At 40.8% G+C, this 14,643-nt stretch overlaps 1 protein-coding gene across 2 annotated transcripts; it reads left to right on the forward strand.

The window, feature by feature from the left end:
* Positions 1–2,520: 2,520 nt before the first annotated feature.
* On the forward strand, positions 2,521–14,293 carry PSPH (phosphoserine phosphatase). 2 transcript variants are annotated; one of them, XM_068655735.1, is made up of 6 exons: positions 2,521–2,681; positions 9,070–9,228; positions 9,935–10,069; positions 11,667–11,812; positions 12,630–12,778; positions 14,107–14,293. In XM_068655735.1, the coding sequence occupies exons 2-6, from the start codon at positions 9,089–9,091 to the stop codon at positions 14,215–14,217; spliced, it is 681 nt and encodes a 226-aa protein (XP_068511836.1). In that variant the 5' UTR covers positions 2,521–2,681; positions 9,070–9,088; the 3' UTR covers positions 14,218–14,293. The 2 variants fall into 2 exon arrangements, with proteins under 2 accessions (XP_068511836.1, XP_068511835.1); XM_068655734.1 differs by lacking the exon at positions 2,521–2,681 and having other exon boundaries at positions 8,941–9,228.
* The last annotated feature ends 350 nt before the right edge of the window (positions 14,294–14,643 follow it).

The following is a 14,643-nucleotide window of genomic DNA, read 5'->3' on the forward strand; positions in this document are numbered from 1 at the left end:
ACAGTTTTGTTGCACAACAAAAGTTTTGGGGAAGCTTGACTGAAATGGTCATTCAGGGTCAAATATAAGGGCAGACTCAGCAGCCTTGCTGGTTTTGGCAGTAGAGGATGGCACCTGCCAGTAATGTGCTCTGCTGCTTTGGGTGAGGATCTCAAGTTTCTGGGCAAAGCGCCACACATGGCCCATCGCTCTGACTTGGCAGGTCTGGAGGGGACAGCTGCTATTACGCTTGGGTTTCTGATTTTCACATATTTCGGATGGAGTTGATGTTTGAGCAAAATGTACCACAAGTTTGGAGCCTTTTTGTTTAGCAGAGCAGGGTGCTTGTCTTGTAAAATATTTTAATGATGATACTTTAGTAGAGAGACTGCATTTTTTTTCCTTTTCTGCTGCTGTAATCATTAAAAATAAACATTAAACATTGCAAAACACAGGAAATTACACTCGGTATTTCATAACTGGGCTCTGGAATTCTCCAGTTAATGTTTATTCTTCACTTTTGCTGGGATGCTACCTGCCTGCTGAAAGCATAACGAAACAAAACATGACAGCCCAACCCATGAGGAGCTGCAGTGCTAGTATCCGAGGTGCCGAGCTGCTCTGCCCACTGAAAATACCCAAATGCCTAGCTTTGCCCTAGACTCTATAGCCCACAGGTCACACACATACTTTGCTATTCTTGCCTGTGGTTAATTTTTGTTTGCCTCGATCTCTTCTCCAGGCTGTGCTCAGTAGAGGGCAGCCTTGTCACACCCACAGGCGCACCAGCAGGCACGCTGTATTTTTTTTTTTTTACGTTTTCCCTGCTGCTCTTCTGTGATCCGTGTGGGTGATGTCTTGTGAAAAAGGCATTAATTAATTCTCCATCCTAACACTTCCAGGCACATCTCTCTGTGCTTCCTTCATGGATCACACATGTCTAAGGGTGGTTATGTTATGGTTTAGTAATGTTTCTCGTTTGCATTTTCACATTAAATGCCCATTTTGCAGCATTTTTCAGACAGCACTACAAGCCTTTCTACATTTTTCAGTCTTTTAGTAGCAGGTGCCGAACAGTTTTGAATATTTGCTCTTAATGCATAGTAAAAATACAGGGCAGATGCTTACAATGCCTAAGTTATCCTTTGAAATTACTGGAGTTACAACAAAGTACAGCAGAATGGAATCAGTAATGTAATATTTAAACAAATTACAAACAACAAGTCTGTTAAACTAAGAAAAGTAATGGGCATATCCTTCATGAAATGTCCAGTAGCAATTCACTTAAGTGAAATCATGCAGTGCTTATCTTGGCAGAAAAAAAAACAAAAACACAACAGATTCCCAGGAAAAACAGTTTTCTTTCATCTTTATCAAGATCTGTTTTTCTTTAACCGTATTCACCGAAACGATTTCTAAATCCGTTTTAAAACATACTGCCCTGCCACGATAAAACTCACAAACAGGAGCAGCCAAAACAGCGAATCACATCACCAGTTTTGCAGCAAAGAGGCTCAGTCCCATCTTTCCTTGATGCAGGAAGTTTCTAATAGATGCTTGTATTGACAAATAGTCACGCAAGTACTGAGAACATTTGAAAAAATGTACAGGAAGGCATAGGAGGAGAAGCACAGAAGGGTATTGATTTTAGTTCATACCCTTAAGTTTGAGGAATAATCCTGCCAGAATTGCAAAACCATCATGCATAGAATGTGACTGGTGTACCCAGTGGTGCAGAACAATCTTTCAAGATGGGTAGCAGTCATAAGACTCCTATCACAAGCGAATAAAAGAAGCTAAATCAGCAGTCTGGCTTTCTTGACCTTGAAACGAGTAATTGGCTTCATAGTTCTGGGTTGGCAGCCTCCTGTTTACTAACTAGTGCCCGCAGTCATGTCTGCGGGAAGTTCTTCTGTAGGATGCCAAAGCACTAGCACAGACAGGTTCTGCAATTTTCCCGTTGCTTTTGACAACATTTTATTTGGAGAAACAAAACAGAGCGTTCTCAGAAGCAGAGGCTTTCATTTTGCCTTCAAAGTTTGTGATGAATTTTGACTGCAGATTTTTTTGGTGTGTAATATTTTGCGCGCTCCAGTTTCACAGCTTAAGCCAAAATGCGATATTGCAATTTTAATGCGTGAAACCTTTGTTTTGCAGTGAAAACAAGTGCTCCTGCCTCTCACCCTGACTTCATGCCAAGAGAAACTCCTGGCTGTTGCTTGGCAGATCCCCTTCTTGCCTCTCCTCCCCAGTCCTCCTGCACCAGCGCTGTGCTTGGAGGCAGGTGGGCTCGCTGAGCCCCGTCCTGCTCCCTGTGCCCGTGGCAGGGGCTGGCAGGCGAGCAAACCCCACATCATCTTGTGCACAGGCTGCTCCCTGCCAAGCCATGCCTACCCAAGCTGGGAGCGCCCCAAAGTGGGCCCGAACGGCTCCTCCCCTGACGTCGGCGAGGTTACACCTCTCTTCCTACGCCTGTCAGCGAACAGCTGGACTTCTCTGGTTACATGTGTGCAACCATTTAAAAAAAACATCCAGGCTGGCTTACTCAGCAGATTATAAAGAGTGATTTACAAAATGCGGCTTTCTTCCAGATCAGCCCGTGCCGTTGTATTTATGTGACTGAAGGTCTCAGCTGATCCGTTCTTTTCTTGTGCAGCCAAGAGGTTTGCAGCAGCAGCACCAGCCACGGCCAGTACAATACTGTAAGTCACCGGCAACGTTTCTTTCTCGCACTTTGGAAGGGGTTGGCGTTTGGTGTGTTCAGTTCCATAACACTTATCAGATTTTTCTTGCATAGGCAATGAGCTGTACGCTGGGGCTGTGCGCTGCCCTGCGAGATGCAGCAGCACTCTGCTGCCTATTTTATTACAGCAGCATGAATGAATGATGCAATCGTGCAGGGGGAAAGCATCATCATTTTGGCAGGACAGGCACGAGGGGATTGGAGAGATAGGAGATGTGTACCGACATCCACCAGATTCCCCCTATGCCTTTTCAATTACCTTTTAAAAGGTGCCTAAATAAAATGTGCTGTTAGGCACTGCCGTGCAGCTCTCAGTGTGTCGCTGCAAACATTCCATCTCTTGACTTGCTTACAGGTTTCTACTACTACCTTGTGAACTGAACAGGAAACAAGGAAGTTTGAAGCAGTCTTAGTGACTTTCAGGACTGAATCTCTCTATTCTCACACTGAAAACCACAGAAACTCCTAATTAAGGATGGGTTGAACTTAAAGAGCAGTATTTGCAGGAATATATAGTAAAAAATTGCTTAAATATAGCTAATCTGTTTAAATACATAATCTCTCTTCTAAAGCACATTGCTTATACTGAGAATTATACCTCAACATAGCAAAGCCATGTTACCATATTATTCCCATTTTACAGATAAAGGACTAGCAACAATGAAGGATTAAGTGCTTTGTTTGATACCATGGAAACCCTCCTGTGAACACTCTCATGGGCAGAGCCACACCTGTAGCAGGAACAGGCTCTGAGAAAAGGTTCAACAACAAACTTCTCCAAATCCCATACTCTAAGCAGCAGTTTCCCATCAGTGCAACAGAAACAGTCTTATATGGCTGCTTTTCTGTTAATCTCACTGAATGTTCAGCGCAATATTTCTCTGCTCTGGGAATATAGCTCACAGTGACTTTGTTCTCATGCACATCAGGGCAAACTGGGACTAACTTCACTGATGCCAGGGAAATAACTCAGGGCAAAGTGAGACCAAAATGGGTCTTGTTATGGAGCAGTAGCTTTCAATAAAATGCTCGCACTCACATTATTAAATGTGAGAATGAATCAGAATCACAAACATCAGAGACTGTTTGCACACTGTAGGATATTCCCAAGTGATCTCTTAAAAAAACAAAACAAAACAAAACAAAAAACATTCTAAGTAGTATTTCATTAAGATTCACTTAATCTTCATTTTTTTCACAGCAAGAAATGTGAACATAATATAAAGTAGCAGTGTGACAACACTTCTGAAAGCTGAAATAAGATAACAAGTCAAGTAGAGTCACGATGGAGATTTTGAGATCTCTTAATGATCTCATCAAAATAAACCAGCCACAGAACACCCGGAGTCCTGAGTACTGTTTCATGTTCCTTTTGCATTAGCAGATCTTGCAGATGTTTCAGTTTTTCACAGTGTGGCAAGTGCCCTTCTTTGAAGGGTCAGCAAACAGAAAAGATTACAGTTGTTTTCCTTTAACATGTGGTCTTACATAATTGCTAGGCTTGCTGCTGTGACTCCGCCCTCTCTGTTACGAAAGAGAACTATTTCTTGTGGAAATGCCAGTTTTTTTCCAAGTGGCCTAATGAAGTACTTAATAGCCTGGAGACAAGGAGATCCATGGGGATTCCACTTCCCCTTGTGATTTCCTTTTTGTTCATCTCAAGTTTCACTTTTCCCTTTGTCACTTCCTTCTTACACCTTCTGTAGTCTATTCTTTGCCCATTGTTTTTTCTTTTTCTCATTTTCTTCCTTTCATCTTTTCCTCATCATATTTTATTACCAGACCTGTTGAAATGTTTGCTGCTTGGATAGCTTTCCAGCATGGAAATAATAGAATAGAAATAGATTTCTTATCTGAAATATGATGGCTGAATGATCAGAGATCTTCTACCCAAGTTTTTCATATGGAGACTGAACTTATAATTATTAGTTGTGGGAATTTCTTTTTTCTTACCATCTCATAAAAACATTGATGCGTGTAAGCAATCGGATGTTCTGTGTTTTAGAGTAATTCATCTCTGCCAACCACAGAGGCCCATGCCACTCTGGAATTAAAAACTGCTATTCCTTTACTATTATCATTGAGAGAATTGTCCATAGAAGAGCTTAGCACAGCTTCAATTGTTTTTCCTCGTATTTTCAGGTGACACCTACCTGTAGACAAGAATCACAGATTCATAGAATCAGAGTATCCTGAATTGGAAGGGACCCACAAGGATCATGGAGTCCAACTTCTGATTCCACACAGGGCAACCTAAGAGTTAGGCCATACATCTAAGAGCGTTGTCCAAACGCTTCTTATACAGTGACAGGTTTGGGGCCACGAATTCCTCGCTCACATGAGCTACCTTGTTTGTTCTTTTATCCCCTGCATGTTTAATTCTAGGCAGTTTTCTGGTGAATGCCATGGCAAGATGGCCCAGGAAAAAATCTGAACACAAAGGAAGGAACAGAACATCTTCTACTTGTAATTCCCCCTGCTCCTGGGGCCATTGCTCAATCATGAATAGCCTTGCCTTATGCTCCCATTTACGTTTATGGCTGGGAACAAAAATCACAAGTCACTGAAATTGGCATGTTACTGTTTGGAATGGCTTTTGCTGACCTCTGGAGTTGATGGTCACCCCTGGAGCTTTGCCGACAAAAACAGAAGAACGTTATTTCATCCCACGTGAAGCATCTTTAACTCCTGAATTTTTTCTCACCAGCAAGATTCCCTGCAATAGCTGAAGCTTCCCACATAGGTTCTCCTCTTTGCTCCAGCAAGAGCTTCCCTATTTTACAGCTCATCACAAGTTCTCCAACTTGTGTGATGATACATTAGCCAAAAATGTGTTTTCCAGAACTCAGTGCCTGGCTACAAAAGGAATTGGAAGGCTTTTGGCAAGCCACTCATCAAGGGAGATCAGGAACTACTGCTCTGTTCTGCATTTCAGAACACAATTCTTCTCTTACAATTTGTCATTTTTAGGCATCATAACCCATAGCCTTAAACACTTTTGAAAGTTACTGCATAGAACAAAGAGAGAACAGAGTTAATTCCAGCCATGGCTTTGTATACATATGCATCAAATTGAAATTCACAGCAGTGGTGTCATCATTGTAAGGAATACTCAGAAGGGAAGGGAGCATGGGAAATTTATATGACAGGGAGAAGGGAAAGTTCATGTCCCTTCCTTCCTCCTCCCAATGTTTTTTTCTAGCTATAACATTATTCTCAGAGAGATTAAAATTCTGAAGACACATATCCAAAAATATATTTCAGGTTCTCACCAAGAAATCACATACCAGTGCTGTGTCACCACACAGTGATATTGCATCATATTGGTCATGTTGCAGTGCAGCCCCAGGTTAGCATGAGGCAATGTGACTGCTTTGCATAAGAAGGAATCAGTGTTGGAACACCATGACGCAAATGTCACACCAGAATGATGCAACAAGTTTGCCCAGTAGAGCAAATCCTTAAAACTGGCACCAAAACCAAGGCTGAATTCTTAGTGGACTTTATAATTTCCAGTAGGCTAGAAAAAAAAAAAAAATGGCATGCTATTTAAATAATGCTAGTGGACATTTTAAAAAATGCCACTGGACAAACAGATCTAGCAAACGGCTGTCAAGCCCTGTTCTGAAGTCAAAGCCCTCCTGCTCTGGAAATCCAAATCTTCCACTGAAAATTCAAAACAGTGCTGTGGAGTCAAGGTCAAGCCAAGGCTAACGCAAAGTAAACCTGGAATTCACATTTCACGTGTCCACCTGCTGCCAAGTCTTAGCTCAGAACCAGTTTTGGTCCAAGGAAAGTTTTAATGTCCACTGTCTGTCTGTACCCACTCACCTTTGCTTTCTGGGACTCTGGGGAGGTTGAGCCCAGGCTCTGTCCTACTTTCCCACTCCCAAACTGTATGTACTGCAGGGAAGTGTGGGCTGGGTGGTATCTGCTCTCCTGTCCTCACTCACACCTGTGACACAGATGAGCATTAGGTAAGCCACTGTGTCACCTTTGCAGCTTCGTGCAAAAGCCATGAACCTACTTTGGGTATTACAGTCATATGCTCATACCACAAAACTCAAGAACACCTAGAATTATCCCCCTCAATTTGTCCTGTTCCGAGGCTGGCTTTGGATAGCTTTGCCTTTAATCTGTCACGACTTGCTCTCTCTGTTTCTTGCTTTTTCATATTTAGCACTGATATCTACCCAGTAAACAAAGATTAATTCTTACAGATATGGTTCTTTGCTGTTCACAGCAGGTTTCACTCCTTAGGTTTGGCTGCTTCAATTATACAGACTTTTTCTTTTACCTTTTGATGAAGGCCTGGGGTATTTTCTCTTAGATGTGTGCATGTGCGTGTTCTATACATTTTTTTCAGTGATTATGATCATTTTCCATAAAGCCCTTTGTAATCCAGCACTCACCATATGGTGTCAACAGCACTTCATTTAGTGCTGGTGTCGGATGCCCTGCATAGCCTTGGTGTTGTGGGAAGCACAAGGCCCTAACTGAGGGCTCTAAGTCAGACAAACTGCTGTGACAGCAGTCCTCATGGATGGACATGCAGGCAATGCCACTCACACCTCTGCAGAAAACTTGAATTAAGAGCAAAAAGTGAAGAATAGTTAATGAGGAAGGTGTTGGGACTACAGCTAGACTGGGTTAAGTATTTGAATGAAAACTCTATCCTGGACAGCTCACAGACTCTTTTTCTGTTGAGAAATGTATTCATTTCTGCTTCTGATAGGGTAAACCCAGTTCATCAGATTAGCTGCTACTGTCTGCAGTTAGCTCAGTTTGATCCCAAGTTTTTACTCAGTAGTTAATCCATCAGTCCTTAGTAACGCAGAACTGCTCTCATGTTGGTTTGTGCACCTAAGGACTGAATAAAATTGAAACCTTCAGGATCTAGCCTAGTAATAATAGTGCAGGCTTGAACAGCAGCTTTTAATCTGAAACCTTAAAGCACCTGGACAACTTCTACCTGCCACATGGCAGGGGAAAGACTGTAATCTATTAGCAAGCCTAGTTGTGAGAATAAAACCACATCAGGAAACAGCACTGGTGCTTACCATTTGTGATCCCTAGATGACTCCTGTCCGATGGTTAGCTATGTCAGTACCAATCAGCTCCTAGACTCTTCCACAGCAAGATATGTAGCAATCAGTTCTCCATCTTCACTCGATGTCTTTTGTGTGCAGAGGGTGAGAAGTTTGTCCCAAAAGGGCAAAAAAAGAAATGTTTTGTGGAAACTTGTGTATGTAAGACCTGTAACCATGAAAAATGACAGAATATATAAGAGGAAAATATATTTGCTTTGTGAGAAGAAAGCAAAAGGTGAAGATATACGTCATGCTGTTTAAAGGTATTTTTGTATCTATTCCAGAAAAAGGAAGAACGTACTACCCAGGTCAGTTATATGAGACTTGTCTTGCAGGAAGTTTAAGAGATTAGAAGAGATAACCAAACATGAGCTTCAACAAAGATCTGGGAAATGGGACAGATACAAAGCTGTACTTGTGTCTAAATGTACTACTGGTAAATAGCAAGATCCACACTGCAATCCCTTGTGAAAGGGTAAAGCATGATTAGTAATGTAGAGTAAGAAAATCCCTGATTAACACCTTGTGCTTCTGGTCTGCTGAAGTGCTCAGTACATTTAAGTGGACAGATATAAAAGGGAAGAAAATGAACTTTTGACAGGTATTGTTATGGAAAAAGTCATGGTTGTGGGCTTTGGGAACTTCACTCAACCCCTTAAGATACCACTACCTTATATTAATCAGGACAGAGAAAAGCATCTAAACCTTCATGATTAGGGATGACTACTCACTGATAGGTTTGAGACAGTTATATACCTACTGCAATCAAGCAAATCCTTAAGGGTTGGTTGTCTTTTACTGTCTCCTGGAGCAACTAATTTGACACCACAGACCAGGTCTGATGAGAAATCAAGATCCATTTGAGCAATCAAGATCCATTTGAGCAGTGAAGGCAAGACAAGACAGGAAATGTTAAGTCCTGTCCAGTAGTTGGCAGTCTGATGGTTCAGCAAATGCCAAGTATTACAACCTTGAACCCCACCTGAACACCAATGGGCTGAGCCTGCAGAGAGCAAATCAGCAGCTGACCACAGCTCCCCAGCCCACCCATAACGTAAGTTGAACATCAGTAGGCAGCAACAGCAGTGAGCAAATCAGCAACAGAGCCAGACCTCCACCGCCACTCACACTTTGATAAAAGCTGGCTAGCAGGCTGTGCTCGGTCCTTCTCACAACGAGCAGAGCAGTCGCTGCAATGGCTCAAGACGGAGTCCAGTACTGTGACTCACAGAAACAATTCATCTTATCCTCTTACAGTAAGAAGGTTCCTAAAAGGATGGCGTCTCTCCTGGAGATGAAAGAAATCTTCCGCAATGCTGATGCAGTGTGCTTTGATGTGGACAGTACAGTCATCAGGGAAGAAGGCATTGATGAGCTTGCAAAGTTCTGTGGAGTTGGAGATGCCGTCGCAGAGATGTATGTATATTTGCTGTTTACTTCACATGAACATTAGTAAAAAATAAGCATGGATAAGGTTAAACCTGTGACAACAGTTTCACAATACAGATTAATTCATCTCTGTCACAGGAGATAATTACCATTTTAAAAAAGATGTTAGGAATAGTAAGTGGAATTAATGCATAATGAAGTAACTTTTTTTTTTTTTTTTTTTTTGAATTGTGAAGCCACTCAACAGGACTATACTGAAATAAATTCTCTAAATTAAATGTCTTTGATATACTCAGATGAGGCCTCATCATAACACTTGGCAAAGAACTAGAAGAACCTTATTATGAGACAGAGGAAACTGGACTCTTCACTTGGAGGCTGAAGTTTCCATTGAAACTTGTAGCGAAAGTCCTGTTAATTTCAGAGACAAGCAGCTGGCCTGTGATTTAGGAATACTGGTCCCAGTGGCTCAGATTGCATTCGCAGAGTATCAGCTTTCCTTTGCCTCACTGGTTCTTACAAAAGCACCAGTCTGTGGAGCTCTTCTACCACTGGTTGCTACCAACCTTTTCAGTGTACCAATCTTGTCCTTTACAACACAGATAATGTGGTATAACCTAGAAGCTATGGGGTCTTAACTTGTTCCTTGGCATTCCTGTTAAAATAACAGCTCTTGGGAGAAGCCTCATCTTGTTAAGTGTCACTGATTTGTTTTGTTTGGATCACAATTCAGGACTCGCAGAGCTATGGGTGGCACTGTGACATTCAAAGCAGCTTTAACAGCACGACTAGGACTCATACGACCCTCCTACGAGCAAGTGCAAAAATTAATATCTGACAATCCACCTCAGCTAACGCCAGGAATCCGGTAAGAAAAATTTCAAATGATCTAATGAAAAAGTATTCCAAAAGCACATAGCATAAATCAACAAAATTCTGTGACATTAGTGAAGCTGAAAGAACGTGAAGCTGATATAGAAAGCTTTCCTACTCCATTTCCATGTTGTTTGTGTACAAAGCTTAGATCAGGAGCTTATAATAGCCTGGATCCATGTTGAGTGGATAAGTGTCTGTATAAAAAGAAACTGTCTTAGGTATTAACTGGCATTTTGGCTGGCAAGCTGACATTCCGGCGTGAGAATTCGATGGGCATGGAAAATAATCTGCTCCACATGTAGAAGTATTTTTTTTTTCTTTTGAAGGGAGCCAGGAGGAAGATTATTACTCAATAAAAACTACTGGCTTAGTCTATTCTGTAATTATATTCTCTCTCACACTTCTGCATGCAGTCATCACTGGACTCAGCTTAGGGGATCCACTTTCAGAGCTACACATTCCATACTGACATAAAAAATCATTAGAGGCAAATACACCCATGCATATACATGTATTCCTTCATCTTTGGGTTTAGATATAACATTAACTATTTCAACTGAAAAGGTTTTTCTTTCTATTCAGATTGTTTCAAACAGTTGAAAATAATTTCCTTATTATGGAACATGGCCATAGCTGTAAATCTAAAATATTTTTAGCATATACAGTTTTTAATACAATGTTGTACTTGTATTTTCTCCTTGAGATGAAGCACATGCTCAGCTTTTTCTGTAGAAGGCATAGCTAGATGTAACAACAAAGGGGTCATTGTCTCCATGTTTAGAATCACATGACTTTCCTTTTCATTCCTTCCCTTTCTTCCTCCTTTTCTGTGTAGCCTGCTTTAAGCTTCCACTTGCTTTTCAGTGTTTAGCATTTCTTCTGTTACTGTTATCACTTCTACTGCTTAGCATTGCTGCATGTTGATTTTCCCGACTCTAGAACCAACTTTTATAAAACTTTTAATTGCCATCAAGTCCCATTGATACTAACCGGGTCTGAAAATTTCTCACTTTTTAATTCTTTTTCTGTAGCTGGTGCCCTTTTCTATACAGAGTATCAATGTCTTGGGGGAATCAAGTCTGAGTTAGAAAAATGTTTGCACTTTGCGCACTTTCCAGCCCACTTTTATATTTTTGTGCAGTGGTTTTATCTCCACTGCATTCCCTGCTCTTTTTCAGTGTTACAGATTGTTTATCTCACTGGTTTTACACTTAGCCTCAGAAAACAACCTGAACTGGATCTGGGCTCATTTTTTTCAGGGGAACTAATGTGAACAGTATGAAAGTATAAAGGAAACATTTCTAGGGAGCACTTGTTTCTGAGCAACTAAATACCTATTCATATCTAGACATGATGATTTTGTTCAGCTCATTTCAAGCAAGGTATATGCACAAACTTGTGAAGAAAAGATGGAAAATCTTCAAGCAGCTGAGAAGGATGGAGCTGGAAAGCAGCACACAAATAAACTGGAATAACAAAATAGATGGGTGGCCTTGTTTAGGAAAGATCTATTTTGGCTTTCTTGTTATCCCTTCAGCACACCTAGATGCTGCCAGGCACTCATGCTTGGTGACTTTCTTTCTTCCCAGGGAGCTGGTGAACAGGCTTCATCAACGCGGGGTACAGGTCTTCTTGGTCTCCGGAGGGTTTCAGAGCATTGTGGAACATGTGGCCTTACAGCTGAACATTCCAACAGCAAATGTCTTTGCCAACAGGCTGAAGTTTTACTTTAATGGTGAGATTCCCCTAACAGGTCTTTTCTTTGCTAATTAATGCAATTTTTGCGTGTGTGTGTTCAAACTGTCAGATACTGGGCTACAGATATTGTCCAACCTACATCACCTCATTACCAATCCTGCTAGCTTCAAGATCAATCCAGCTGTCTCCTAGTAGGGAAACAGCCAAACTTCCCCCCAAAATATGAACACAGGTCCTTTTCCAGACATATGAAATAGAGCTGTAGTTACTTTTTAATTGGAAACTGTGCCAAAGTTAAAAAGCATTACAGTTGCTGAGAGCAGTTTCATTTTCTCTCTCTTTCAAGTGTAAAGAATTTATTACACTTACCTGCTTTCAGAGGCAAACTTCACTTTCAGTGACTCTGAGGTATGCATGAAGACCAATGGAGACTTTTGCAGAGCTGCTCTGGACTTTAAGCTAGTGTAATCGAGCAGAACTGTGTTTAGTGAGCTTGGTTCTTACTCAGTGTTTCATACACTGTTTATGTATCACACTGAATGCTGCTTTTGAAATGTTTAGACCAGAATGACTGGATCAAAGTGACTGGGAATGGATTTGACATGCTACCATACAGGGTTTCTCCTTTTGTCCTAACATTTCAGCTCTTTTAAAACACCCCCACTGAAGACTTATGTAAAATCCTAGTTTTTATGCTTACCTTCTGATTACTTCTTTGGGATGCTGAAATCGTGAGGCTTACGGGACTGCAAGTAATTAGCTGTTTTCTTGAAGAAAAGACCACAGGCATGCATCTTTCTTCATCTACATGAAAATATGCTGTGTGTCTAATTTGTCCTTCCACTGTTTTCTAGGAGAATATGCAGGATTTGATGAAACACAACCAACAGCTGAATCAGGGGGGAAAGGAAAAGTTATTACTCATCTGAAGGAACAGTTCCATTTCAAGAAAGTAGTTATGATTGGAGATGGAGCTACAGACATGGAAGCCTGCCCCCCTGCTGTAAGTATTAAAAAACTGGAATTCCAAATTCCCTTTGATTAATTTGTGTGTGTGTGGGAATTATGGTTTAAATTCTTTGTAGGACTTCAAGGAAGATCTTCAGCACTTCCCAGAACCTAAAAGATCTGTGTAGGTAGTTTCCTCTAGAAAGGCTGCATCATCCAACGGCTGATTTCTCTCGATTAGCCGGTTTCAGTAAAGGTTCCACTCTCTGAGCCAGGGTTCTAGCTCAGTCCAGCAGAACGTATAAAGTCTACCAACCTATCACAAATCAAGCTGATCTATCTGCCTTTCCCATCTATGTTGCCACAATAACTGCTTGCTTCTGCACAGTGCTCTGTACAGAGGTCCTACACTACCCAGATCACAGTTCTGGCCAGTATTTAATGTTGCTAAGCATGAAGGTCTGGTGCACATTTACTTGATACCAACCTAGCAAGAAGGTTCATCTCACTTGATACCTCTGAAGATAGCAGCCTTACCAGGGCTATTCAGCCCTATTATTCAGCCCTAGACAGGGTGGAATAATAATAAGAATAGAAAGACAGCTTATATAAACAGTCATTTCACAGAGGAGGGATCTTTCTCATCTCTAGTGCCTTTCTCTACAAAAAAAAAGTAACTCAGAGCCGCTGCTTTGCCAATGCTGGGGGCAGATATCCTAGTGCATGGAAATGCACAGGAACAGACTCTAAGGGCTGCTGCTGATGTGAGTTAGGACAAGATATCCCTTAGCATTAAATATGTGCACGATCAAAGCAGCTTCGTATTTGCTTTATGCTTTCTATCTGAAGGCAAAAAAAAAACAGCAGTGGAAATTTTAAACACTGTTTTCTAAGACCCAGAAATGATGATTGTTTCTGGTTAATGATTGAAATCTTGGTTAATGTTTACTCTTGGTATCTATCAAATGAGGTAAACAGAGTTAAGATAAAAAGTAGGGATAATTGTGAGATGCTGCTTGCACGTTCAGATGTTAACTCACGCTTGAATAGTAAGTAAGGCTTTATGTTGCATCACAGCTCCATTTGATTTTCAGTAAAATCTCAGATCTGAACAATCCTGAAGTTACAAGGCACTGAGACACACTTTTGCTATTGGAACTGACCTCTTAGTAACCAAATAACCAAAGTGGTGTAAAATTAAATGTTAACGAAGTTCCTGTTAATAAATATGAAAATGAACACGCCAAGTAACATAGGTGAAGAAGCAGGGAGGAACATCACCATTTAAAAATCCAATCTTAAAAGCAAACTTAATTGCCGAGAAGCTCCATTCCTTACACAGAACTGCAATAACTCATGTGCCCATTCTTTCTGTTTTGCCAGGACTGCTTCATTGGATTTGGAGGGAATGTAATCAGAAAGCAAGTAAAGGAGAAAGCTAAATGGTACATTACTCACTTTGATGAACTGCTAAAGGAACTGGAAGAACGATAAATTATACAGTAAAATAATATATTTAACAACTATAAGTCAATTATACAATGTAATTAAACATATATTTGTTTGCAAAGTTGTGTTCTGGACTTTTTAATGATTCTGGGTGTTGGGTACCTTCCTTCTCTGATCTGAAACTCATGTTGCAAATGGCGACATGCTACTCAAATATTTTGTAATGTAATAGTTAAGATTTTTTTAAACACCTTTTCCAAGGTGTAAGAGATGCAAGATGGTTAAGTACTTTCCCTTCCAAAGAATCTCAGAAGTAGGTTAAACAGTGAACAGATAGGTAGGAAACATTACTAAATATCTCTGAGTTCATTAAAATATGGCTACAGGAGAACCTGAGGTGTCATCTGTTACTCAACATCATTGTTACTCAACCTGTAGTCTAAGACATGAGATATATGCAAATGCCAGATA

This window comes from Anas acuta, chromosome 19, assembly GCF_963932015.1.
Source record: "Anas acuta chromosome 19, bAnaAcu1.1, whole genome shotgun sequence".
Taxonomy (NCBI): domain Eukaryota; kingdom Metazoa; phylum Chordata; class Aves; order Anseriformes; family Anatidae; genus Anas; species Anas acuta.

Bases quoted from the DNA above. Each gene is read 5' to 3' on its own strand.
- PSPH (XM_068655734.1), top strand. From the start codon at position 9,008: ATGGCTCAAGACGGAGTCCAGTACTGTGACTCACAGAAACAATTCATC. The intron at 10,070-11,666 runs GTAAGAAAAATT...CTTTCTTCCCAG, and splicing joins CAGCTAACGCCAGGAATCCG to GGAGCTGGTGAACAGGCTTC. The intron at 11,813-12,629 runs GTGAGATTCCCC...ACTGTTTTCTAG, and splicing joins GCTGAAGTTTTACTTTAATG to GAGAATATGCAGGATTTGAT.